This window comes from Lithobates pipiens, unplaced genomic scaffold (genome assembly GCF_037356315.1).
Source record: "Lithobates pipiens isolate NorthernLeopardFrog02 unplaced genomic scaffold, aLitPip1_a1.2 Scaffold_3, whole genome shotgun sequence".
Classification (NCBI taxonomy): domain Eukaryota; kingdom Metazoa; phylum Chordata; class Amphibia; order Anura; family Ranidae; genus Lithobates; species Lithobates pipiens.
The window spans coordinates 84,880,910-84,908,726 of NW_027507790.1; the positions used below are offsets into that span (position 1 = coordinate 84,880,910).

Genomic DNA, 27,817 nt, shown 5'->3' on the forward strand with positions numbered 1-27,817 from the left:
CCAGCCGGAGAACCTGTCAGTGGTCAGAGCTAGAGAAGAAGCTGTAGCCACAAAGGGACCAATCATCTTATTACCAGGGACCACAATGAGAAACTAAAGCAAATACTGGAGCAGCATTCTCACCGAATGGGCACGGTGGAGAATCCGGAAACCTCAGGCGGTGATCAAGTCAGGGGCCCAGCCTGCGGAGGTCACACTTGCAGAGCATCCTTGTGTGTCAAGCTAGGAATCAAGCTGGTCAGTAGGGGTGAAGCTTGAGAAGTATCTGGAGTGCCAATCTAGGGACCCAGCAAGGAAGCGTGGGTGACGCTTGAGGGAGATACCACCACAAAGATTGGAGGAGTTTAAGGGATTTAGAGTCAGTGAATCAGAGGGTCTAGTGAGAGACTGGGAGCTCAAGTGTTGAAAAACTGCAAGAGGCAGTTGTAGTGAAGCTGAAGGAACTGTTGCGTTTGAGTTAGGAATTGTTAAACACTGTTGCCATAGGAAACAGCATTGCTACATGTGCAGATGTGGCACCTTGCTGGGGGCTTTCCCTGCACGGCTGTCCTCCTATTAAAGTCTGCCAATTGAATTTACAACTACTTAAGAGTGTCCTGGCCCTAACCCTTCTTTCCCCAAAAATGCAAAAAGGACCGTTAAGAGAAATAAAACCTCTTTTACATCTGAGAAGTGTCTGGTGCCCAGCAATTTTGTCCACCTTGCACCCACTATGCCTCACAACCCACCACATACAGAAGGATGTCAGCTATCTTTGGCCTGGAAAGTTCTCATTAGACTGGACAAGGCCAGAGACCTTGTTACAATTACAATTCTTTATGTTATTTTTATCAGCCCTGTTGGGGGGCTTTGGTGAGATATCAGGGGTCTAAACAGACCCCTGACATCTCCCCTTTGAGTCATGGAAAGGGACTGAGGACACAGATTCCCCAGTACCTTTCTCTGTAGCCTCAGCTGCACTGAAAATGTATGGAGAGGAGACAGGGGCTCCTCTTCATTCATAAACTGAAGCATCGTAAATACGGTTTACGATGCTCAGTGGCAGTTATGAATGAACAGAATCAGTGATCACTGACTCTGTCCATTCGGAAAAGGAAGAAGCCGGTAAATTACAGATTTACTGGCTCCTTCCTCCGGGGGCTGGAGGAGAACAGAGGGGGATGACAGGAGCATGGAGAAGGGAATGGAGGGGGGAGCAGAGCACGGGGGGGGGGAGCAGAGCACAGAGAATGGAGGGAGGAGCCGAGCATTGAGGGGTGAGCCGAGGATTGAGGGGGGAGTAGAGCACGGAGAATGAAGCGGAGCACTGAGGGGGGAGTGGAGTACAGAGAAGGAAGCGGAGTACAGAGAAGGGAACGGAGCATGGAGGAGGGAGCTGGAGGAGCCTGGAGGACCACAGAGGAGGACACAGAGGGGTACTGGAGGAGGATACAGGGAGAGTCTGGTGTGAACGGTGTGGCAGTGGGGGGGAAGTTACAAGCACCGATCCCCCTGTAAAGATTTCAATATAGCAGCTGAAAGCTGCGGGGGGGGGGGGGGGAGAGAAGAGGAGGAGAAGCAGCTGTCAGCCAGTGAAGTCTGAAAAGTCTAAACTCCTGTTCTGCATACTTGTTTCAAAATTCTCCCCCTAACATGCTGAATGATATAAGAAGTTACTACTCCCAAGAAAGGAGTCCCTTCATTTGCCAACAAGGACAAGAGGTGTAGAATGGAGAACCTCTTGGGTGGTCTGACATGCACATACAGAAATACAATGGAAAGGAGAATTTTTTCTGATAGATGCAGAACATTAAGCAGCTTGAGTGATCAGGGCTGAATTTTCCACTAGGCACTGTAAGCATGTGCCTACAGGCGCCCTTCCTAGAGGGGTTCCCGTCCGTATGAATTTTTTCTTTAACCCTTTCCTTGCCAGGTCCATATGTTGTAGGGACCTGACAGCGGAGGTGTTTCACACAAAATCCAGTGGCTGCACTGGGAAGCTGCCACCCGATTGGTTCCACACACCCTCGGTACCAGCAAAGCTCCCCCTGCACGCATGTGTCCCCAACAAGTATTCTTGGGCTCTGCTTGCCCATCTGCGGACCCGGGACCAACAAAGCGGGTGCCGGCGGGTGGGGGCAAGGAGCAGACTCATATCCGCTCTCCTTCCCTTCTTGTTGGTGACCCAGAAAGCGACATGTATGATGTCTCTTCCAAGTCACCCCGGTTACTTTCCCTGGCTAGAATATCTGGGAAAGTATGTATTGCAATGTGATGTGCATTGCAATACATCCAGTGAAGCCCAGAGTAAGGTGACCAGATTTTTAAAATTAAATCCGGGGACATATATTTTTTTTATTTTTTTTATTGGCAAATTGTAAGCTATTTTATAAGCATATTTTCCTCAAATGATATATGCAGTGTAAGTGGTATGTGTTTATGTAATGATTGTATGATATATATAGTATCTCACAAAAATGAGTACACCCCTCACATTTTTGTAAACATTTTATTATATCTTTTCATGTGACAAAACTGAAGAAATTATACTTTGCTACAATGTAAAGTAGTGAGTGTACAGCTTGTATAACAGTGTAAATGTGCTGTCCCCTTAAAATAACTCAACGCACACAGCCATTAATATCTAAACCGCTGGCAACAAATGTGAGTACACCCCTAAGTGAAAATGTCCAAATTTGGCCCAAAGTGTTAATATTTTGTGTGGCCACCATTATTTTCCAGCACTGCCTTAACCCTCTTGGGCATGGAGTTTACCAGAGCTTCACAGGTTGCCACTGGAGTCCTCTTCCACTCCTCCATGATGACATCACGGAGCTGGTGGATGTTAGAGACCTTGCGCTCCTCTACCTTGCGTTTGAGGATGCCCCACAGACGCTCAATAGGTTTAGGTCTGGAGACATGCTTGGCCAGTCCATCACCTTTACCCTCAGCTTCTTTAGCAAGGCAGTGGAGGTGTGTTTTTGGTCATTATCATGTTGGAATATTGCCCTGTGGCCCAGTCTCCGAACGGAATGGATCATGCTGTGATCATGTTGGCATTCATAGTTCTCTCAATGAACTGTAGCCCCAGACCATGACACTCCCACCACCATGCTTGACTGCAGGCAAGACACACTTGTGTTTGTACTCCTCACCTGGTTGCCGTCACACATTCCTGGCACCATCTGAACCAAAAAAGTTTATCTTGGTCTCATCAGACCACAGGATATGGTTCCAGTAATCCATGTCCTTAGTCTGCTTGTCTTCAGCAAACAGTTTGTGGGCTTTCTTGTGCATCATCTTTAGAAGACGCTTCCTTCTGGGGTGACAGCCATGCAGACCAATTTGATGCAGTGTGCGGCGTATGGTCTGAGCACTGACAGACTAACCCCCACCCCTTCAACTTCTTTAGTCGACCATAGTGAGGCCTGTTCTGAGTGAAACCGGTCCTGTTAAACCGCTGTATGGTCTTGGCCACTGTGCTGCAGCTCAGTATCAGGGTCTTCTTATAGCCTAGGCCATCTTTATGTAGAGCAACAATTCTTTTTTACAGATCCTCAGAGAGTTCTTTGCCATGAGGTGCCATGTTGAACTTCCAGTGACCAGTATGAGAGAGTGGGAGAGATAACACCAAATTTAACACGCCTGCTCCCCATTCACACCTGAGACATTGTAACACTAACTAGTCACATGATACCGGGGAGGGAAAATGGCTAATTGTCCCAATTTGGACATTTTCACTTAGGGGTGTACTCACTTTTGTTGCCAGTGGTTTAGACAATAATGGCTGTGTGTTGAGTTATTTTGAGGGGGCAGCAAATTTACACTGTTATACAAGCTGTACACTCACTACTTTATATTGTAGCAAAATGTAATTTCTTCAATGGTGTCACATGAAAACATATAATAAAATATTTACAAAAATGTGAGGGGTGTACTCACTTTTGTGAGATATTGTGTTATGTTATTTCTGGAAATCATTTCATCCCAGCCCCATAGCATTATTATACCAGCCCAACCGTCATTATTTATTGTTCATGAAAGGGAAAATCAAGCATTTTAAAGCACATTTGAAGAGTGTATTTTTGCACACCAGTGCTCACCAGCGCAGCCTCTTCAGTGCCCATCAGTGCAGCCTCAGCAGTGCCAATCAATGCACCCTCACCAGTGCTAATCAATGCAGCATCACCATTGACAATCAATGCAGCTTGATCAGTGTCCATCAATGCAGCCTCATCAGTGCCCATCAGCACAGCCTCACCAGTGCCAATCAGCTCAGCTTCACCAGTGTCCATCAGTGCCCATCAGTTCAGCCTCATCAGTGTCGCCTATCACTGCTACCGCATGAGTGTCCATCAGTGTCGCCTCTAAGTGCAGCCTATGCGTGCCCATCAATGCCACCTATCAGTGCCGCCACATGAGTGCCCATCAGTGCCGCCTATCAGTGCCCACCAGTGAAGGAGAAAAATTACTTATTATGTTATATGTAATACAAACAAACTCACCTGCTTCTTGTGCTTGTGGCTATTACTGCTCCCTCCTCCAATCACTCTCCCGGCAGCAAAAGGTAGAGAACAGAGCACAGAGTTCCTCCCCCTCCCTCCGGTACTGCAAGGAACAGTGGTCATGTGTCCCCAGGATTGCGGCGGATATTCAGCTGACAAATAGGGAGGAGGAGTGGTGGCTACAGTAGCACACAGTCAGGCTGGAGCCGCTCCAGATCCCCCTCTACAGCTCTGCGAGTACTACCGTGACCACAGACCTGGCTCCTTTCACACCCAACGCAGCCCCCGTCCACCATTGAAACTGCCTGCCCAAGTGCCGCCCGTCAAAAGCGGGGACGGATGGGGTCCGGGAACTTTTAGACCTGTCACCTAAAAATCTGCACATGCAATGAAAAAAAAAAAGTTATGCAAAAAAATAAAGTTACACCAACGCACATACCCTCCCGCCCAAAAAAAATAATTCTGAGGCCCCTTCCCCACATATAAGCATATACGAATGTAAATGTATGCATCTGGGGTGCCTACACGTGAAAATGTTGATTGCAATACACATGTTACATATTGCCGTGTATGCCAGAGTGATAGCAATAATTCTAGCACAAAGACACCTTCCATAACACTGATGAATTACAGGGGGACTTGGAAGCAACGCCTATAGAAAATATAGGGTATTGAAGTATGTTGCCATTTCGCGGGCGCACACAAATTTAAGGTTTGACATATTGCATATCTCTTTACTCAGTGCAACCTCATCTTTTATATTTTATCAAAAATATTGACAGTTTATTGCGTTTCTTTGCCCTAAAGTTCATTTTAATCTGCTTTTAGTGAAATTTTGCCTTTCTTGACCTTGCCATTAATTTATCAAGAAAAAGAAAGCCGGTCTTACTGTCTTTTTTTTTGGGGGGGGGGGGGGGGGGGGTCAGCAGAATTCTCTGCTTATAGGCTAGTGAGATGTATATCTCTCCCAGTGAGTGGTATGTAAGTGACCTTTTTTCTGTCACTTTTTAAACAGCATTTTTTTTTTTTTCTCTCTTTCTTCCTGCTAATTGAGGGGAGGGGTTAATTGTTCACAGGTGTATAAAGGTAGGTATAAAAACTCCCCAAAGAGCTTGCTCCCTGTTGGTGGTTTGCATGTGGATTTTGTGATCTCAAGTGGAATTTTGAACTAAAGTGGGGAGTTAATAACCAGGAGTTGAAAACAGGAGTTAAGACAGGAGTCTCTAACCTGTAAGTAACATCTTAAACTTCATTTAAGTAATTGTATTGTAACTGGGAAATGAGTGCTAGCAGGGTTGAAGGTTTTGCTCAGTGCACAGTGTGCCACATGTATGCAAAACTGGTGCAAGAGCTCCAGGATGCATACCGCTGTGACAGATGTGAGCAGGTTGCCCTTCTAGAAGCTCGCATTAGAGATCTGGAGGAGCAAGTTGCAACACTGGGTGGAAAGGACAACCTTGAAAGGGGTCCTCTGCTCGCTGAGCAGGTGGTCAGTAGGGTTGATGTGGAGGGTGGAGGGGCAAGTCAGGATTATCACGTAGGAAGATGGGTTAATGTAGTTAGAGGGAGTGGAAGGGGCTCGCAGAAAAGGAAGGCCAGTCCTGTGTTTGTGCATCAAAACAAATTTGCCGAGTTGGGTGAAAATGTGGAGGTGACAAACACAGAGGTGGCAGCCCTAGATGTCACTGCTCCCCCTAACAGCCGGGAGAGCAGCCCATCTAGTAGAGGAGGTGAAGGGAGTGCAGAAAGGCCTAGACAGTTGGTGGTTATAGGGGATTCTATAATCAGAAGGACTGATAGAATAATTTGTCGCCAGGATCGCCTCAACCGAATAGTTTGCTGTCTCCCTGGTGCTAGGGTTCGGCATATGGTGGACCGGGTGGATAAATTACTGGGAGGGGCTGGGTATGACCCAGCAGTCTTGGTCCACGTTGGAACCAATGACCGTATACATGGAAGGTGGAGGCTCCTCAAGAATCAATTTAGAGAACTAGGCTGCAAGTTGAAGGGAAGGACCTCCAAGGTGATATTCTCTGAAATATTGCCTGTGCCATGCGCAACACAGGAAAGGCAGGGGGTGATTAGAGAGCTGAATGCATGGCTAAAGACCTGGTGTAGGGAGGAGGGATTTGGGTTTCTAGAGCACTGGGCTGACTTTTCATTGGGGTGCAACCTATATGCTAATGATGGTTTGCACTTGAATGGAAGGGGGTCTGCTGTGCTGGGGAAGAGGTTTATGGGAAGGCTGGAGGAGTATTTAAACTGGGTTTGAGGGGGGAGGGTGAACCAGAAGTACATTGGGCAGACAGGTCAGTTAGGGGTCAGACATTAATGGAGGGTGGAATGGGGATAGATGGGGGGTGGGATATGGCAGGTGTCAAGAAATTTCCCATGTTGCAAACAGCCATTGAAAACTATAGTGCAATTTGTACTACTAAAAATAATATGAAAAACACCAGAGCAAAATGTAATAATGCATTAAAGTGTTTATTCACCAATGCCAGAAGTCTGCCAAGCAAAATAGGTGAGTTGGAAGCTGTGGTGCATCAGGAGAGCTATGATGTAATCGGTATTGCTGAAACTTGGCTTCAATCCTCACATGACTGGGCTATTAATATTCCTGGCTATGCACTCTTTCGGAGAGACAGGGTAAAAAGGAAAGGTGGCGGGGTCTGTCTCTATGTGAGAAGTGATCTCAAAGCAAGTGTGAAAGAGGACCTGGTGGATGGAGAGTGTGATGAGTCCGAAGCATTATGGGTGGAACTGCATTTAGATGGGGGTAGTTCAAAGTTAATCGTTGGAGTTTGTTATAGACCACCCAATGTGAATGAGGAGGTGGAGACTCAGCTCCTTGCACAGATGGAAAGGGCTGCAAGGGCTGGGACAGTGATAATAATGGGGGATTTTAACTACCCAGAAATTGACTGGAGTAATGGCACTGCTGGGACAGTTAAAGGGCAAAAAATGATAAACCTATTACAGGACAATTTTATGGTCCAGTTTATTGAGGCCCCAACTAGGAATGAAGCTCTGTTGGACCTGGTAATCTCAAACCATGCAGAGCTTATTACTAATGTCCAGATAAAGGAACACCTGGGTAGCAGTGATCATAACATGATTTCCTTTGATGTTAGCGCTAAACAAGAAATACATACGGGTAAGATAAAAACACTTAACTTCAAGAGAGCTAATTTTCCAAGGATGAGGGCTACTCTCCAGGACTTAGACTGGGAGAGAATATTCGCTTCAATGGGCACAGAACAGAAATGGGAATTCTTCAAAAAGACTGTTGGGGACCTCACTGCAAAGTATATTCCCATGGGCAATAAGTTTAAAAGGCTAAAAACAAAACCTATGTGGCTCACGGCCAAAGTTAAAAAAGCTATAAACTGTAAGAGAAGAGCTTTTAAAAAATATAAAAATGAAGGATCACTAGTGTCATTTAAATGTTACAAAGAAATTAACAGTATATGTAAAAAGGAAATCAAGGATGCAAAAATTCAAAACGAACGACAGATTGCAAAAGATAGTAGGACAAACCCCAAAAAATTCTTCAAATATATTAATAGTAAAAAGGTCAAGTCTGAGCATGTAGGCCCTTTACAAAACAATCTAGAGTTGGTGACTGGGGACAAAGAGAAGGCTAATTTATTAAACACTTTCTTCAGCTCTGTGTACACAAAAGAGCATGGGGGAGCTCATGTCCATAATGGGGGTGGTAGTGACACAGCCCCAAATGATCCACAATGGCTCAAAAGGGATATGGTCCAGAAATACTTAGACAGAATAAAGGTGGATAAAGCACCTGGACCTGATGGCATCCACCCACGGATCCTAAAAGAATTGAGCTCTGTAATTTCAGAGCCACTGTATCTAATTTTTAGGGACTCATTAATGACGGGAATAGTCCCACTGGATTGGCGCAGGGCGAACGTGGTGCCTATATTTAAAAAGGGATCAAAGTCTTTACCAAGTAACTATAGACCTGTTAGCTTAACTTCTATAGCTGGGAAGATACTGGAGCGTTTAATAAAAGACCACATCGACGAGTTCTTGCTGAACAATAACACTTTAAGCAACAGACAGCATGGATTCATGAAAGACAGAAGTTGTCAGACAAATCTGATTTCTTTTTATGAGGAGGTAAGTAAAACCTTGGACAGAGGGGTGGCGGTGGACGTGGTATACTTGGATTTTGCAAAAGCATTCGATACAGTTCCGCACACACGGCTCATGTGTAAGGTAAAGTCTACAGGTTTGGAAATATCAGTTTGTAAATGGATAGAAAATTGGCTAGAAGACAGAATTCAAAGAGTCGTGGTTAATGACTCTTACTCTGAATGGTCTAAGGTTATCAGTGGTGTACCCCAAGGTTCAGTGTTGGGACCCTTACTTTTTAACATCTTTATAAATGATATTGGGTCTGGCATCAAAAGTAATATTTCTGTCTTTGCAGATGACACCAAGATATGCAGTGGAATAACGTCTTTACAGGATGTCTCCAATTTACAAGCCGACCTCAATACACTGTCTAATTGGGCGACTATGTGGCAGATGAGGTTTAATGTTGATAAATGTAAAGTTATGCACTTGGGGCCTAAGAATATGCATGCATCATACATGCTAGGGGGAGTACAACTGGGGGAATCCATAGTGGAGAAGGATCTGGGGGTTTTGGTAGACCATAAGCTCAATAACAACATGCAATGCCAAGCTGCTGTTTGCAAAGCGAGCAAAGTCCTTTCTTGTATTAAGAGAGGTATGGACTCCAGAGAAAGAGATATCATTTTGCCCCTGTTCAAATCATTAGTAAGACCTCACCTGGAATATGCCGTTCAGTTTTGGGCACCAGTTCTCAAAAAGAATATCGGGGAACTGGAGAAAGTGCAGAGAAGGGCAACCAAACTGATAAGAGGCATGGAGGAACTCAGCTATGAGGAGAGATTAGAGGAACTAAATTTATTCACTCTTGAGAAGAGGAGATTAAGGGGGGATATGATTAACATGTTCAAATATATTAGGGGTCCATATAGTGAACTTGGTGTTGAGTTGTTCTCTGTACGGTCAACCCAGAGGACACGGGGGCACTCTTTACGTCTAGAGGAAAAGAGATTTCAGCTTCAAGTACGGAAAGGTTTCTTCACAGTTAGAGCAGTGAAAATGTGGAATAGACTCCCACCAGAGGTGGTTCTGGCCAGTTCAGTAGATTGCTTTAAGAAAGGCTTGGATACTTTCCTGATGGTACATAATATAACTAGGTACTAACATAGGTAAAGTTGATCCAGGGAAAATCCGATCGCCTATTGGGGGATCAGGAAGGAATTTTTTTCCCCTGCTGTAGTAAATTGGAGCATGCTCTGCTGGGTTTTTTTTTCGCCTTCCTCTGGATCAATTGTGGGCATAAAATTGGGTATCTGGATTGTACGATTATTTTTTATTTTATTTATTTGTTTTTAAGGTTGAACTGGATGGACTTGTGTCTTTTTTCAACCTGGCTAACTATGTAACTATGTAACTATGTAACTATGTATGTACCAAAACTGAGTAAGATGCCTTATTTTATCATATAACATACCGTAAGTGCTTTTGGATTCTCAGGGTTTTTAAGCACCTGTTATGTCTCTAATGGGATCAGTCTTGAAAACATTTAATTAAACTTTTGCAATGTAGTCGTCTTTAAGAAAGTTATGGATCCTATACATGTTTACTGCTCTGTTTTTAATTGCATGGCACTTGGTAAAACAAGAATTAAAAGAAAAACAGCCCATGCACTAGTTGCAAACTCTTTATTACAAATCTTATAACAATTCCGCATCATCTAACCCTTTTAGACAATCAACTTCTCCTTCAATATTTTGCATAGTATAATATCTCCAAATTGTGAAGAATTTACCATTCACAATATCTTGTATCCTCTATATACTTACTGCAATTTCCAGCTAGTACAAAAAACAAAACAAAAAAACATTAAGAATATGAGAATATTTTACACAAGTGTTACAAAAAATATCTTCATTTATACTCACCACATATAAAGTAAAACTGCTGCAAAGATGACCGATTTATAGGTGCCAAGTAGACGGCTTCTTATGCGAAGATCCTTCTGTGTGGTGTACTCACAAAAAGACATTTTGTCTAGGGCTGGGCTGCCAGCATGGAGTGAAGTTGCACTGCCAGAGCTCTAGTAAACACTTACTTCTTGTGTCTGCTAAACTGAAACTGACTTGTAAATGACTCGCTTAGGACTGGACGTGTGCAAAGAATTCACTGTCTTTCTGTAAAATTCTGTGGCTATTATTTGAAGACAGCAGTCTTCAGAGAGCAGCCATTGTCTCTGGAAAGGCAATCTGTCACAGTGAGATACAGAGAATAAGGATTCGTCATGCTGCTGCTAAACTAATAAATTCAGGCATGGAACATAATTATTCACATTACACCATTGATGGGAGTTTCCTTGGAGTGTAATGAGCGTTCTTTTGTTTTCTGGAAATAATTGGAAGACTATTTGAATATCAGAAATATATATACTATAAATATTAGAATGCCAGTATAGTGGCCTGAATTTATGGGAGGATATGGTATTTAAAGGGGTTGTAAAGCTTCAGTTAAAAAAAAAAAGAAAAGAAAAAAATGTCATACTTACCTCCTATGTGCAGTTGGTTTTGCACAGAGTGGCCCCGATCCTCCTCTTCTGGGGTCCCTCAAAGGCGCTAGTAGTTCCTCCTCTTCTTGAGTGCCTGGTCGGAGAAGTGCTCCCCCGAGGGACACCCGTGCAGGCATACTCCCGAGTCCTGCTTCTGTGTCTATAGAATGTATTGAGGTGAAAAACCTTGAGTGTTTCCAACCACTTTAAGCAGCCCACTCACCTGTGTTCCTTGTCGGTTTCAGTGCGTGATACTACACGTCACGTCACCCCCCCCAGCTCACTCTGTGTTTGTGAGTCTGTGCGTTCAATTACAAGTGTGTTTCGGCTTCTCAGTTTGTGTTTTTCATCGCCGGTTCTCATTCACTGTTGCAGGTAGGATTCAAACCTCTTTCGTTTCATATGCAATGTTACGATTCGTTATGTTTCCTATCCTGCATCCCTTTCGTACTTAGTTGCCTCCAAGTTGTTGTTGGCCATGTCCTGACATCATTCGGCACAGGCGTAGTAGATTCGTAGGCCCCTCTGCCTTGTTTGTCATCCCATCCACATTCATACGATTCATTTGTAGATCCAAGTCTCCGGTCATTGTCCGATATCACTCGACATAGGCTTCGCTGGTTGTAGGATTCACTGTCTATGGGGTTGCCGCCTCATCCATTTGGAGATGAGCATGTATTGTTTGCGCGGGTTCTGTGGCTGATTGAGGTGGTAATTAGACCCACCTGGTGCCTTGTCTGCACTTTGAATAGCTTTGGGGGCTGGGTGGTTGGTATTTGTTTTGTTTTGGAGGAGGGGGTGACACTCTAACACTCTACGTTGGCCCAATTCGAATCCCGATCGCGTCGGCGACACAGTCTTTCATATCCTTGACATGACACAAGTCGATTCCAGTTGTCACACACATCACAAGCTTCCTGCAGCTCAGTCTCTCTCCCGAGGCTCCTGCCACAAGCAACCAGTCGTTACTCAGACAATTCATATGGCCGCACTTACTCAAACACATATGATACTCCAGCTTCATAACTCTGACCCGAGTTGGCATGGTTTGTCCTTGTTTTTGCCTCCCTGGTGAGGCTACTTTGTTGCATTAGTTGCAAGCACGTCTCCAGTGGCACGCAATCCGACCACTCATAGTCTCCAGTGGCACACAATTTGGCCACTCACGTTTTCTTGTCTGCCGTTTATTCCTTAGGTCAGACGTGTTCAGGTTGTTCCTTCCTGCACTAGGCTGGATATGCTTTCTAGAAAAAAATAAAATAAATAAAAAAAAGACGAAAAAAATAAACATAAATAAATTATTAAAATAATTATAGATAGTATCTCACAAAATTGAGTACACCCCTCACATTTTTGTAAATATTTTATTATATCTTTTCATGTGACAACACTGAAGAAATGACACTTTGCTACAATGTAAAGTAGTGAGTGTACAGCTTGTGTAACAGTGTAAATTTGCTGTCCCCTCAAAATAACTCAACACACAGCCATTAATGTCTAAACTGCTGACAACAAAAGTAGGTAAAAATGTCCAAATTTGGCCCAAAGTGTCAATATTTTGTGTGGCCACCATGTTTTTCCAGCACTGTCTTAACCCTCTTGCGCATGGAACTCACCAGAGCTTCACAGGTTGCCACTGAAGTCCTCTTCCACTAAGTGGTGGAAGCCTATTAGAGCCCTTTGGCTCTAATCAGGTGCTTAAAATAAAACAAAAACACCCCCTCCACTGTAATTCAGGTGCCTGGTGTCTGAAAAGGGGCCTGAATAGGGGGTGGCTACAGCGGCCATGGATAGATTCATACAATGCATGAATCTATCTTTTCTACAGAGAGGGGGTGGCGTGATGGGGGGGGGGGGGTGGAGCCCGGGGGCTCCTAATGGATGCACCACCACCACTCCTCCATGACGACATTACAGAGCTGGTGGATGTTATAGACCTTGCGCTCCTCCACCTCCCATTTGAGAATGCCCCACAGATGCTCAATAGGGTTTAGGTCTGGAGACATGCTTGGCAAGTCCATCAACTTTACCCTCAGCTTCTTTAGCAAGGCAGTGGTTGTCTTGAAAATGTGTTTGGGGTTGTTATCATGTTGGAATACTGCCCTGCAGCCCAGTCTCCAAAGGGAGGGGATCATGCTTTGCTTCAGTATGTCACAATGGACGGTGTCAGTAGGGCAGAGGTTGGTGTCAGTAGGGCAGTGGATGGTGTCAGACAGCAGAGCAGTGGACGGGTTCAGTATGGCAGAGGTTGGTGTCAGTGGAGTAGTGGATAGTGTCAGTCAGCAGAGCGGTGAATGGTGTCAGTAGGGCAGAGGTTGGTGTCAGTAGGGCAGAGGTTGGTGTCAGTCAGCACAGCAGTGGATGAGTTCAGTAGGGCAGAGGTTGGTGTCAGTAGGGCAGTGGATGGTGTCAGTCAGCACAGCAGTGGACGAGTTCAGTAGGGCAGAGGTTGGTGTCAGTGGGGCAGTGGATGGTGTCAGTCAGCAGAGCAGTGGACAGGTTCAGTATGGCAGAGGTTGGGGTCAATAGGGCAGTGGATGGTGTTAGTCGGCAGAGCAGTGGACATTGTCAGTAGGGCAGAGGTTAGTGTCAGTAGGGCAGTGGATGGTGTCAGTCAGCAGAGCAGTGGACGGGGTCAGTAGGGCAGATGTTGGTGTCAGTAGGGCAGTGAATGGTGTCAGTGAGCAGGGCAGTGGACTCTGTCAAGAGGGCAGAGGTTGGTGTCAGTATGGCAGTTGATGGTGTCAGTCAGCAGACCAGTGGACAGTGTCAGTAGGGCATAAGTTGGTGTCAGTCAGCAGATCAGTGGATGGTGTCAGTCAGCAGAGCAGTGGACGGTGTCAGCAGGGCTGAGGATGGTGTCACTGGGGCAGAGGACGGTGTCACTGGGGCAGTAGACGGTGTCATCAGAGCAGTGGTCAGTGTCAGTAGGGCAGAGGTTGGTATCAGTAGGGCAGTGGGTGGTGTCAGTCAGCAGACCAATGGACGGTGTCAGTCAGCAGAGAAGTGGACAGTGTCAGTAGGGCAGTGGATGATGTCAGTCAGCAGAGCAGTGGACGGGGTCAGTAGGGCAGTGGACTTTGTCAGCAGAGCAGAAGTTGGTGTCTGTAGGGAAGTAGGAAAAAAAGAAACTGCGCTGCAGTAGGTACACACACGGTGCACAAAAAACTGGAAGTATAGGTTCTCTAAAAAAGACCTATTGGAAGCTGCAACTCTACTGTAAAACAAACCTACAGTGAAAAATACATGGAAAATAAAAGAATTGCGCTAGCCTATAAATATATCCAAATCGTATATATTAATAGTGTAAAATATCCCAGAACTGTGTGTGACACAATCCCTATACAAACCACACTACACCATCACAAATAGTGACCTAAATAAATATACCACCATATAAATCACATATACGTGAACCATAGGGATTAGACGCTAATCGTATGACCAATTTCATACACTTAACAATAAAGTGAGTGACAATGAAGTGAGAGACGCTAGATCGTCTCTTATTATATCCAAACAAATGATATATAAAAAAATAAAAAAATTGAAAATATTAAAAATAAATCGTCTCTAAACATATAAAAAAAGTTCTTATCCACCCGTGCAGAACTAAGGGTTAAAAGTCACACTTTAGCCACCAGAGTTCAAAAACATCCATCAGCCACCAAAGCAGTCTTCCAGTGATCAGTTGTTTGTGATATTCCGCCACCAGAGTGAATAAAATGGCTCCTTACCAGAAGTCTATGATGTCCCCTTACAGGATGTCACAGAAAGCTTTGATGAATATATATAACTCTCAGTACTCAGGCCTTCCTGTAGGTGTCCCCTGAACAGCAAACTCCATGCTGTAATACCCCCATACTCCTCAATCCACCTCCGATAGACTCAAGCCCGATGATGTATTAAATAAAAGAGATGAGAGGCTCCAAATAGCATAAAACCCACGATTTATTGAGAAATTAAAAGACAATTGCACTTAGAAAGCATGAGCCCTAAAGGGCCCCTGGACGATGTAATTCTAGGCAGCGCCTAGAGGCGATTCAGTTCGCATTGTGCGCTATATAAGTATTTCATTCATTCATTCATTCATTACAAAACGCGTAGGGCAGAGCGACACGCTGACATTACCTCTTGTCTACTGCTGGAGATCCAGGAAGGACAGGTTTGTTCTTGTGCGTCCGGCCGGCGCACTCGACTCAGGGCTCGTGCTTTCTACATTCTTGTAAGTGCAATTGTCTTTTCATTTCTCAATAAATAGTGAGTTTTATGCTATTTGGAGCCTCTCATGTGATTTATATGGTGGTATATTTATTTAGTTCACTATTGTGATTGTGTAGTGTGGTTTGTATAGGGATTGTGTCACACATAGTTCTGGGATATTTTACACTATTAATATACACGATTTGGATATATTAATAGGCTAGCGCAATTCTATTATTTTCCATGTCTGTAGGGAAGTGGATGGTGTCAATCAGCAGAGTAGAGGATGGTGTCAGGAGGTAGAGGACGGTGTCACCCTGGGCAGTGGATGGTGTCACCCTGGGCAGTGGATGGTGTCACCCTGGGCAGTGGACGGTGTCACCCTGGGCAGTGGACAGTGTCAGCGAGGCAGTGGACAGTGTCAGCGGGGCAGTGGATGGTGTCAGTAGTTTTTTATTTTTTAGGGCACGGGCACCAGAATTAAGTGGAGCCTGGAGAGTAGGTGAAGCAGGGGGAGCATTTACTATGATTGGCTGCATTTTCCTCCTGTCACAGCTGAATGTAGGAAGAGAGATTAAATGCGCCACCCAACCCTCCCCCCTCCGCTGCCCCTCCTCTCCTGGTGTCAGTAGGGCAGTGCAATGAAGAATGGCAGTTTTTAAAGGGATAACTTTGGGGGTGCTGACCACTGCTGAAAAATTAAAAAAAAGGCTTATAACTTCCTGTTCATTGAACTATGCAGCCTAATCCATAAATTAAATCTTCCTGACATGGAAAACAATGGGACAGCTTTATAACAAAAACAAAAGAAGAAGAGGAGAAAACAAAAAGGTGTGTAGTGTGTGAAACTTTCATTGCTGACAGACAACAGGTTCCACCCCTAGCGATGCCACTGGCTGTCACCGAAACCGGTCCACCGGCCCACTGAGCCATCGGCCCACCGGGAAACTCCTGGTAGTCCTGATGGCCAGTACATGCCTGCCTGTGACCCCAAGAGAAGTATGGCCAAGAAAACTTTGGCCATACTTTTCTTTTAAGCTCACCACAAACTTTACAATCTGATTGTACAATATTCTTTAGATCTACCAATAAGTATCTAGTACAGGAGCCTGCCTGATTATATACAAATTGATTGGATAGTTTAGGTAGGTCCTCCTGTTACATAGTAATATTTTGCCTATCCCTGATCTAGAGAGTTAAGCCTCGTACACACAATACGATTGTTGGCAGGGGATTGTCTGTTGACAGACTGTTGTCCTAAAATCTGACCGTTAGTACGCCCATTTTGACAATTGTTGTCCAACTTTCTGCCAACAAATGATGGATGACAGGCTAGTAATTTTGCGGCGGACAATGGTTGGTTGTCAGATTTTCTGATGGTCAGTACACAAGTCCATCGCACAAAAGTTGAAAGTACAAACACGCATGCTCGAAATCAATGCTCACCAAACACAAAATTAGCAGAAGGGGCTCAAAGGGTGGCGCTCAAGAGCTGAAATTCCTCATAGTACGTCACTACATTCGTGTTTGTTGCACGATAATTGTATACCGTTAGTATGCAAGACAAGATCCTGGCACACGCCCTTAAGACAAACATCCGACCATTGTGCTTGGAGAAGTTGGGTGTGAAGCATCCAGCTGTGAGATCATACTGTCAGATCTTTACACCAACTAGCTACACCTACGGATTACCCATCCCCCAGACAGGGTTTAAACGTTATTTTCTATTCCAAATATAATATATGAAAAATTCTGTCATTTCATATGACAGCTGGCTAATCAGTCTCAGATATTGTTCTTCTCAGTCTTCTAATCTGTACTGGAAATAATGCTGCTCATTAAACCACTAATTAGTGTTCTTTCACTCCCTGCCCGCCTACACACAAGTGCAAGTCACTGCCTGTTTGCCTCCTCTCTGCAGGCTTCCATAACTAGAAACGTTCCAAGAGCGTTATAGATCTCGGCCGCTAGAGGTCAGCATAGTACAAGACCTGAAGAGCTGCTGCTCGCTCTCGTTCTCTTTGGTGACCAGCCTTGAGTCCTATGCATTGTTCCTGGGACTTCCTTTTATGACAGGAAGTGGCGTTAGGAGTGAGGATAGCGTCTCCTTGACAACTGGCTCACGCTTCTTCTAGGACTGTCTGTTGTGTGTCAGGTATTATTTCACATTTACGTGCTTTTAATCTCCCTTTGTGTCAGGCAGTAGCGTTATACTTGGTCCGAGTAAGAATTTTCATTTGCTTAAATAGTATTGAAGATAGGACCTTCTATGAGAGGATATGGGGGTGCCATTGCTGATACCTGTCTGTAAATACTAGTTGCTGGGCTCAGAGACTGACCCACTGCCTTCAGTTTTGTTTTTTTACCTTAATGCATTCTCTTCAGTAGGGATGAGCTCAGGCATGTTCGCATGGTCCCCGTGCAGAGCCCACCAGGAAGTTGGCGCAGCGCTGCGCTAATCACAGGCAGTGAGACATTGCCCGATCTCTGCAGCCGTGCATTTGGACAATGTTTCACTGCCTGGGATTAGCGCAGTGCTGCGCCGACTTCCTGGCGGGCTCTGCGCGTGGACCATGCAAACGCGCCTGAGCTCATCCTTACTCTGGAGTAAGGTAAACAACCTTTTGCATGTAGCTCTGCATGAAAATAAAGGAAGACAAAATGAATAGAGCCATCACATCTAAGAATTGGTAAGCTGCAATATAATAAATGTTTGATTTGGGGTTTAATACTACTTTATTGTCACTGTAAAGCTTTGGAGCCAGAAAACAACAGCATGATAATCAGATGTATGGAATTTTCTGAAAAACTAGATCAGCAATGACAGCCACCATGTTTTTCCTATGATGGTTTACTTTAAAGCAACTCAGTCCGTGTATCTAAAAATCCTGAAAAGTACAGTAGGTGCCCTGCCAGAGAAGAGCTCTTATGCTCACCCCTCTGGTGGCCAGTGTCTCCATGTTCTGTTTCTGAGAAGCCTCTTCCGTCAGTTTGTTTGATGTTTTGGATGGCCATGTGGCCATATTAGGTCAATGATGTCATTAGCATCCGTGTCCCTTTTGTTATGTGCAGCTGTGGAAGGCGGGTGATTCCTTGACCACGGTTTGTAGGGATCGTGGGAGTGATAGGTTGCTTCTGGATTCAGTCCGCACCTAAATTCAGACCAAACCCAAACTTGTCAATACTTAGGAGGACTGGTCCTTTTCCAGTCACATAGATGTCTATGGGGGTTCTACTGCACATACACAGGGAGCAGGACCTGAAATTCAGTCACAGTTCTGATCTACTCTAGCCTGCAGGGATCCCTGCACATACCAGCAATCCTCTCCTGGCACAGGAAGTGTTCCATTACTAATAACTTATTTGCCACTCTCTTTATTAGATCATGTCATATGAATAAGCAAATAAGTTATTAGTGATGGGGGACTTACTGTGCCAGTCCTTACAGAGATTGCTGCATGTTAGAGGAGATCAGCAGTGCTGTCACTAAATGATAGATCCATTTTGGCTTATGCCAAAGACGCTACTACAAATGCACGGGAGCATCAGCCTATGTTCACATCTGAGTGTCCTGTCACTTGTGAGATAATGCCTGTAGCTAAAAAAAAATGTAAATCGGCTACTTTTCAGGCAGAATTGAGCGTTTTTGTCCCCATAGACTTCAATGGAATCACATGAAAAGCTCATATATCGGCCGATATTTGCCGTTTTTTAATTAATCCGTATCGGCCGATTGAGCTGATAAGGCCGATTTAGAACTATAGCGCAACTTGGAAATGACTTCTGTAATAGAAGTCAATGCAAGTTGCCTGAGTCTTCATAGAAGCACTTTCCTCCTCTCTTGGCAGTCTGCCAAGAAAAGAGCAAAGAGATACAATGTTTACACTTGAATGAATGAACTCATCTCTGTGTGTAGAGTTCTCAGTTAACCATTTAAAGACTAAATATTTTCTGACACTTGTTGCTTACAAGTAAAAGTCCTGTATTTTCTGCCAAAAAAATCACTTAGACCCCCCAAAAAATTATATATATTTTTTTAGCAAAGATCCTAGGGAATAAAATAGCGGTTGTTGCAATATTATGTCACACGGCATTTGCGCAAAGGTCTTTCAAATGCAATTTTTTTGGGAAAAAAAATACACTAAATGATTTAAAAAAAAAAAAAAAAAAAAAAAAACCTAAAACAGTTGTTAGCCCTTTTTTTTTTTTTGTCCAAAAGTTTTGACTAACTGTTTTTATTTTATAGGCTGCTTTCACACTGGAGCGGGCAGGTGTTGATGGTAAAATGCTGCTAGTTTTAGCAGCGCTTTACCATCATTTTAGCGGTGCTATTCGGCTGCTAGTGGGGCGCATATAATCCAGCTAGCGGCCGAAGAAGAGGTTAAATGCGCCCGTGAAGCACCGCTGCCAAATCGCATTGCATGCGCTTCAGCAGTGGTGCCCATTAATATCAATGGGCAGGAGTGGTGGAGAAGCGGTATACACCACTCCAAACGTGCTGCTTGCAGGACTTTTTTTTTTTTAACATCCTGCCAGCCTCACTGTGGAAGCACTCTGTCTTTCACACAGACTGCGGGGGAGCCGTTTTGCAGGCACTTTACAGGCGCTATTTTTAGCCCAAAAGCGCCTAAAAAAACGCCCCAGTAGGAAAGGTGTCTGTTAGGTTTTATGAGATGAAGGGGGATAAAAAAAAATAATAAAAAATCGGCCTAACATGTCGGCCCAAAAAAAATCGGCCATCGGCTGCCATGATTTCTAAATATCGGCATCAGCCAGAGAAAAACCCATATCAGTCGACCTCTACTCAACATGAGCCTTTTTTTTTTCCTCAAGCATTTTATGGCACGAGCTCTGCCTGAACAGCATCTCTCTGCCCCTTTTTCAGCAGAACTCCACACCTTTTAGCTGAAAAATGCCTGACAAAATCTGCAAAAGCATGGAATTCTGCTCCAAAAAATGCTCAAACGCTTGAAAGCATTTAAAGCACATATAAATCAGTCCTTGTTGTGGGCGAGTTTATGTTGCAATAGGACAGAGTATTTCTAGCCACATCAAATCATACCACCTCCCTATAGCCTCCAGTCCCCTGCCAGATTCCCCACCAGCACCTTGCCAGCCCCTCCTCCCCATCCTCTTGTCTTACCACCAACTGCATCGTGCCGTACGATCTCACAGTTTCTGCACTTCCGGTGTCATTGATTTTAGACATTGAGCTCTTTACTGCCACCTCTGGCTACTATATGCATGTGCACCCCTCGTGTGGCAGTGATCTGCCTGTACTGTGCTGCTCAGCAACATGTCAGGTTTGTAAAAACGAGTTGGGACCAGGTAGGAAGTTACAAGTAGGGGCTGTGTAGGGGGGCCAGGTCTAAAGCTGTGTAAGGGGCCCAAAAATTTCTGATGGCTGCCCTGACCCCTATTCTCAGTGAATCGACACTCGCTTTTGTGCCTGCCACAAATCTATCAATGTGCAATAGCCACAGCTGCTTTTACACAATGTTCTGTATTCAGCCCGTTCAACGCATGCAGACACTTTTGCTGGTGTATTTTAAAGGGATGCCATCATTATAATTCATATACTGTATGCCATCAGTAGTATATTTTAAAGGAACCTGTGAGAATAGAGATAGGGGAGCTTGCATTGCTGACATTGATTTTAAAGGTGTGGCTCCTGGGCAGCTCTTCCAGTCCTGGCTTTACTACCTATTTATTTTTAGTATCTGGGACAAGTAAGCAGGATTGTTCCAGGAACGTGATTCAGTAGGTTTTAGAGCTGGGGTCAGAATAATTACCCTAGTGGCTGCCATCTTTAAAAACATGGTAGACACTGACCAGTCCCATGTTTTTATTTTAACAGGTTCTTTCTAATTGTAAGAATAGAGAACATTCAATATTATTGTTTGGTAATAATATTAAAGGAGAAGTACAGCCAGAGCTTTTTTTGGCTTTAATTATCCTATGGATCACAGAAGTGCAGTTCATTCTGTAACTCTGTGACCCGCATTTCAGCTGACAGAGGACTAAAGTTTGCTATCGGCTGATGTCACAGAGCCAGTCCAGGCTATGAAAAGATCATACGGTCGGGTTACAACCAACACCTGAATCAGCCTCTCAGTGACCCGCTGAAAGCCTAAGCCAGCCCAACTGCCCCCTCCACAGACCAGTGCTCCAGTAGGCGCTGGAGGGAGAGCATAGAGCCGATGACTGACATTTACAGGTCTCTGCTCAGAGCAGAGGGGGTGAACTGAGTAATCATTTGTGTTTTGATTGCTCAGTTACGTAGTTACATAGTAGGTAAGGTTGAAAAAAGACACAAGTCCCTCAGTTCTCACTACAAAGCCAGCGGGGACAGGTGCTGCATCCACCGAGGTGAGTATTCATATTTTTTTGTTTTTTTTTGTAAAGCCAGTACTTCTCTTTTAACATTATTATTATAATACAGGATTTAGAGTTTATGCAGCGCTTTACAACATAAATACAATAAAATACAAGAGGATTAAGAGGGCCCTGCTCAGAAGAGCTTACAATCTAATAGGGTGGGCAGGTGGTACAATAGGTTGTAACTGGGGAATGAGCTGATGGAAGTGGTAAAAAATCAGTTGGAGAAGTGATAGGCTTCCCTGAAGAGATACGTTTTCAGGGATCGCCTGAAGGTAGCAAGGGTAGGGGATAGCCGGACAGGTTGAGGTAGCGAGTTCCAGAGGAGGGGAGAGGCTCTGGAGAAATCCAGGAGATGAGCATGGAAGCAGGAGATGAGAGAGCTGTCTCTAAATATGTATAGTAACGTTTACAGAAATCATTATTTTACTTTAAAAACAATTATATTCCCTGATGCTGCGTTTCCTCTGAATATTACTAACTGAGAGTAGGAGGTCTTCAGAAGAGCGGAGAGGACGATTTGGGTGATATTTGGAGACAAGATTGGTGATGTAGCTCGGAGCAGAGTTGTGAATGGCTTTGTTTGTTGTGGTTAGTATTTTGAATCTAATTCGCTGGGCGATTAGGAGCCAGTTGTAGGGATTGGAGGAGAGGGGTGGCAGACACTGAGTGGTTGGTAAGGTGGACAATAGTAATAGTAAGGTGGTGCAATAGGTTGCAATAGTCAAGGCGAGAGATAACAATGGAGTGAATGAGGAGCTTGGTGGTTTCATTTGTTAAAAAGGGGTGAATTTTTATGCTAATGACGTCCTTCTATTTCTAACAGATCCATTCATTTCCTTACCGAATCTGACCAAAACGCTGGACATTTTTCATTACCTGACCGGCCTAAGTGTAAATTTGTCTAAATGTTCTGCCCTTCCCATTAATATTCCATCAAACATGATTACAACACTTAAAGACAAATTTCCATTCTTCTGGTGCTCTGACTCATTTAAATACCTAGGAATCCATATTAAACCCTCTTACAAATCACTATTTCATGCTAATTACCCTCCAATATTTAACAACATCAAAAACTTAATGAAAATATGGTCATCATACCAAATTTTATTCTCTGGTAGAATAGTGACTACAAAAATGGTTATACTAACCAAACTTCTATTCTTTTTTAGAGCCCTTCCTCTTCCGGTGCCTAAAAAATTCTCTCCAAAGAGAAATCAACAAATTCATATGGCAAAACAAAAAAACAAAATTCAGTTACTCCTTAATGTTTAGGCCCCAATTGAAGGGAGGTCCTAATATCCCTAATCTATGGATATACTATCTGTCAACCAGACTTACTCGACTTGCGCAATGGTATGCTTCTTCCTCCCAAATCCCCTGGCTCCTGTTTGAAGCACAATCGGTCCTCCCATACCATCTACAAGGACTACTGTGGTCCAAGAAAATAAGACCACTAAATATTATTGTGACACATACCTTACAATTGTGTAACAGACAAAATACCAAATTCAACTTGTCCTCTGTCACCCCGCCACTAGCTTCCTTTCTGGGAGACCCTCACTTCGCTCCTTCGGATTATCTCCATAATTCACTGACTATATGGAAACAACATAATCTAACGAACTTAAATGCTTTTATACATAACAATATATTTTACTCCTTCTCTGATCTACAAATAAAATACAACCTAGCTCCTACAGAACAAGTAACATATTGGAAGATAAAACAATTCTACCAAAAATACTACTCCCTGACCTTTCACACCCCTCCCTCACAATTTGAGCAGATTTGTATTTCCTCCCCACGAGCTAAAGGATTAATATCCAAAATTTATAAAAATCTGAATAAATTCAATATGCCTGATAAATCACACCCCATGCTCCAATGGGAATCAGACCTAAACGTTTCATTCTCCCCCAAACAATGGGACACCATATTTGAAAACTTACACAAATCTTCCAAAACCACCACTATCAGAGAATCTGCCACTAAACTGCTCTATAGGTGGTATCTTACCCCTTCCAAACTCAACTCTTTCTACCCTTTAACATCCCCACTTTGTTTCAGAGGCTACCCCACACATGGGACATTGCTTCACATCTTCTGGGACTGCCCCCTCCTTAAGGACATCTGGCACAATGCCAAGCCGATGACTGAGTGTATTTCAGGTAGAAAAATCCCTCTAACTCCCAAAATGTGCCTTTTATTCTTCCCCATACAATACATTCTATTAGCAAGTTCCAGACTAATACACACTCTATTTAGCTCCATCCACTGGACCATTGCCTCTAACTGGCGCTCATCAGTTGTTCCATGGCCTCAGGTTCTCAACCGTATGGCTAATATTAAGCTATCAGAGAGAATACACCACTATGACGCTGTAATAGAAATTTGTAGGTTCTGTATATAATTGTATTCTATTTTATATGTATTGCACAATGCCCTCACTGTGCACACGGCACTAATAATGTTTTCAGTACATGTTTTGCATTCTTTCGAGTTCTGATTAGAATAAGCCTGCCTATGTAACGCCCCTTGTTACCATAAACGTACAATTGTAATATTAATGTGATACCTACGTAATCATGTGTATAAAAGCCTTCAAATGCGTCATAATAAAGGAGAACGGTTATTTGGAAAGATGCTGAGCGTATCTTTTGTGTCTGTTCCCTACTGCAGTAGTTATTAATTTGGAACCACTAATCAATATGAGGATAGGAGTTGCCTATCATCAAAATATCCATTTCAGGTGGCGAGCCAGCCAGGAGGGGTTATCAGGTGACCCTGAGTATCCGAAACGAGGAGCTTGAGACGATCCGGGAATTTCTGATAATCAGCCGGCTGAGGTAAGCCTTTTGCTTACATTTGAGTTATCAGACTTCCTTGATCGGTAAGGCATTTTCGGGACAAAGGGTACCTATTTTACTCCCCTTAATCGAACTGTATTGATTAGTGGTTATATGTTATGTTGTCACTGTCTACTGTCCATCAGAGTGTTATAGAGAAAGAGAAGAATAGTGCTGTTCACAGAGTATAATGTAGTACATCTGCTAGATAAAGTAGTTTAGAGGCAAGAGGGTATAGGCACAAGTAGAGAAGACTGGCCAGTCATTATGGGCATTAAATTAAGTAAGGGAATGATGGGTAAGAGACCCTCAGAAATGCCCAGCGCAAGAGGAGCGCTGTATATGAACCGAAGGTGCGGTTCCGCCTATACTGAGCCCCTAGATTAATGGTTAAAGTGGACAGGGATCCACAATAGGTAACTGGGTTACCACCAAAGTCCACAGGGACAAAGAATCATGCAGAGTATACAGCTAGAGAAACAGCTATTTATGTGAGCAGGATGGATCAAGAGTGACATTAACACAAGACAGAAAGGGACTTTTTGATGTTAAGTTGTGGGATGAATTTGGGGTCAGGCACTACAACTAGTAAAGTCAAGAAACAGTAATGAGAGTTAAAACAGAATGCTTTATATGTTGTCAGAGAGGGAAGATGGGATGAGCACTATAGCTACCCGTCTGATCATAGAAGGTACAGCGAAGTATGGAATTAAAATACATTGGATGCAAAGGATATCAGAACAAAATAAAGAAAGCAGAAGTTTAAGCAAGGAAGTATTAAAAAAGCGTTAAAAGAAAGTGAGAGAATGATATGCATGTGTTGTGTACAAATGGGAATAATGTAAGCAATTTTAGAGATATATTTGAGTATGTTTGTGAATGCTGGAACCTTTAGTTCGCTCGCTTGTGTCATGCACGCAAATGTGACCCCCTCCTTTGTGCTCTCCTGAAAGAATGTGGCTGACATGAGAGATTGGTGATAAGCTGGAGGACACCATGCCAATTTCAGTTTTTTAGACAAAACATTTATAACAAAATGTGCCGGGTTAACGAATCTAATGATAAACAATGTGATCACAATTATTTTTTAATCTGTTTTCCAAACATGGTAAAATCAAGGTTACATTTAACCATGTCTTACACTAATTGAATATCTTTTGATAGTGGAAACAGTGCATTAAAAAAAAAAGAGAGAAATTGAGTAAAATTAAGTAATATGTCCCCCTTTAAGGACATTTATCTGTGCATATATATTAGTGTGTGATATTGAAATTATCATATGAGTTATAATTTCTAATATGAGTTTAACAATTTTATTAATAAATATAGATATATTGAAACTGGTTTAGACAACCTTTGGTTGGAAATGAAATCCAGGTTAATGGGGAAATTGGTAAAAATGGAATTAGTTTAGTTTAAGATAACAATTTTGTAGATTTTATATTTATTGAGTGGAAAGAAAAAAACAAATTAAGATGAGGTTGTTAATTTGAATACAGCTGCAATAATGTTTAACAAAGCCAAGATGGATGGGATACATAAGGACGTTTTTCTATAGAAATTAAATCTTAAAGTCTGATAATAACTTGATGTGCCGTCCATGATGTGAGAGTAATAATAACATTTAAATATAACAGACCCATCACATCAAGTCCACACACCCTGTTAGGATAGCTGCTGCCTGCAGCCAGTTGGTTTATAGTTTTTGATGGCCAAGTGCTTTCTGGTCCGTCATACATATTGTTGGTCCTTTTGTTTTTATGTATTTTTATTTTTGAAATCCAAAGCAGAATGTGTGGATTGTGAAATGATGTGCCCCTTTTCCTTGTAAGTGCAGTGGGTATAAGTAGAAGAATATTTAGGATTTATGGACATCTCTGCATGACTGCAGGGTATTCTTATCATTTATTATAATATTGCTAGGAAAAAGTTGTCTTTTTGAAACATTAAACTGGAGTTCTTACACAAACAGCATAATAGAAAACAAGCCATTGTTATATTTATGCAAGCTGGACCCAGTAATCAAGGGTTCACTCCGGTGTATCAGAGCTGTAGCTTTATGCAAAGTTGCTATTAGACAAAGTTACAGATATTATTTTGGTTGAATATTTAATTTTTAATAGTCCGACATTCTGCACAGCAAATATATAGCTAAGTGTTTGTCTAATGAAAGGTTCAAAATATGAATTTGTTTTGTGTGTTTATGTACAAATCTAACAATGAGAAATGTGTACATTTGAATCCAGCCACCTTATTGCCTCTATTGGAGGAGGTTGGAGACAAAGAAAAAACACATGTGTTCAATTGATGACATAGGAATCAGCTGCTGTGAGCCCAGTGCAGGACACTCTCCCTGAAGACCCGAGTATTTACTTTTTTGTAGTGTTATTCCTGGTTTTATACTGAGGATGAAGTTTATCACCCAGAAGGAAACTCTGTATTCAGAGTCATTGGATCCTTTTTCCCCAGCTCAAGAAGCAGAGCTCCATGTTTTAGAAAAGCCTGTGAGCTATAAAAAGAGTATATATTTATATAGATAGTCAAGATAGAGAGCTTTTGGTTCCATTTGAAGGGCCAGAAGTTTGTTTTTACTTCGGCAGGTAAAGCAATCAAGCACGCTAAGTTAATTTGATTGGCTGTTTTCAGCCTTCCAGGTTCTTGCTGAGGTAGCCATACTAACAGTAAAACTCACATATGGAAGCAGACCAGGCGACTCTAAGGATGCTGCATTTACAGCCCCGGACACTTGCTGGGTCTGTGCAACTCACAGATTCCACCCTAGTTCTGGCCCAGTATAGCTGGGATTAATAATTCAACTTTAAGGACCCCAGAACGAGAAGCACAAGTGGTCCACAGAGGGCAACTTCTTACAAAACAGGACTTTGGAAAAGGTGATCATTTATGTCTGCCAGACACTCTTTTCCCTTCAGCTTGACACGTGGACCGTGTCATCAGTCACAAGCAGTTATGGCTGCCTTAGTAAATGAGCGTGGGATAGAGCCAGGGTTCTCCACAGTTGTTTTTATAACATACCACTTCTTGTTTTACCTGTTACCAAAGGTGTTACCAAAAGCTGAACATCCCTTCCAGAGATAACAAAAAGATATATTCAAATGCCCAAGTCAGGATCCTACGAGTATGTATTTTGTTTGTATGGACATGTTTTCTGTATGTCCAGTGGCAAATGCTACTGCAACGGCCACAGTAAAAAAAAGTGTTATCAGAAGTAGTTTTTAAGTACAGAGACAGAGAGTAAC

The 27,817-nt window shown here is 43.2% G+C and overlaps 2 protein-coding genes across 2 annotated transcripts in view; one reads left to right on the forward strand and one right to left on the reverse strand.

Annotated features, from left to right (window-relative positions):
* Positions 1–10,848, reverse strand: part of P2RX7 (purinergic receptor P2X 7) — a 107,508-nt gene extending 96,660 nt beyond the window's left edge. Inside the window, exon 1 of the mRNA XM_077461989.1 lies at positions 10,511–10,848. Within this exon, the coding sequence (XP_077318115.1) occupies positions 10,511–10,614 (104 nt within the window). The 5' untranslated portion in view covers positions 10,615–10,848. The remainder of the gene's footprint in view (positions 1–10,510) is intronic.
* A 6,510-nt stretch (positions 10,849–17,358) lies between these two features.
* IFT81 (intraflagellar transport 81) overlaps positions 17,359–27,817 on the forward strand; it is a 235,567-nt gene continuing 225,108 nt past the window's right edge. Inside the window, exon 1 of the mRNA XM_077461990.1 lies at positions 17,359–17,485. The gene's annotated coding sequence lies outside the window, so the exon portion shown is untranslated. The remainder of the gene's footprint in view (positions 17,486–27,817) is intronic.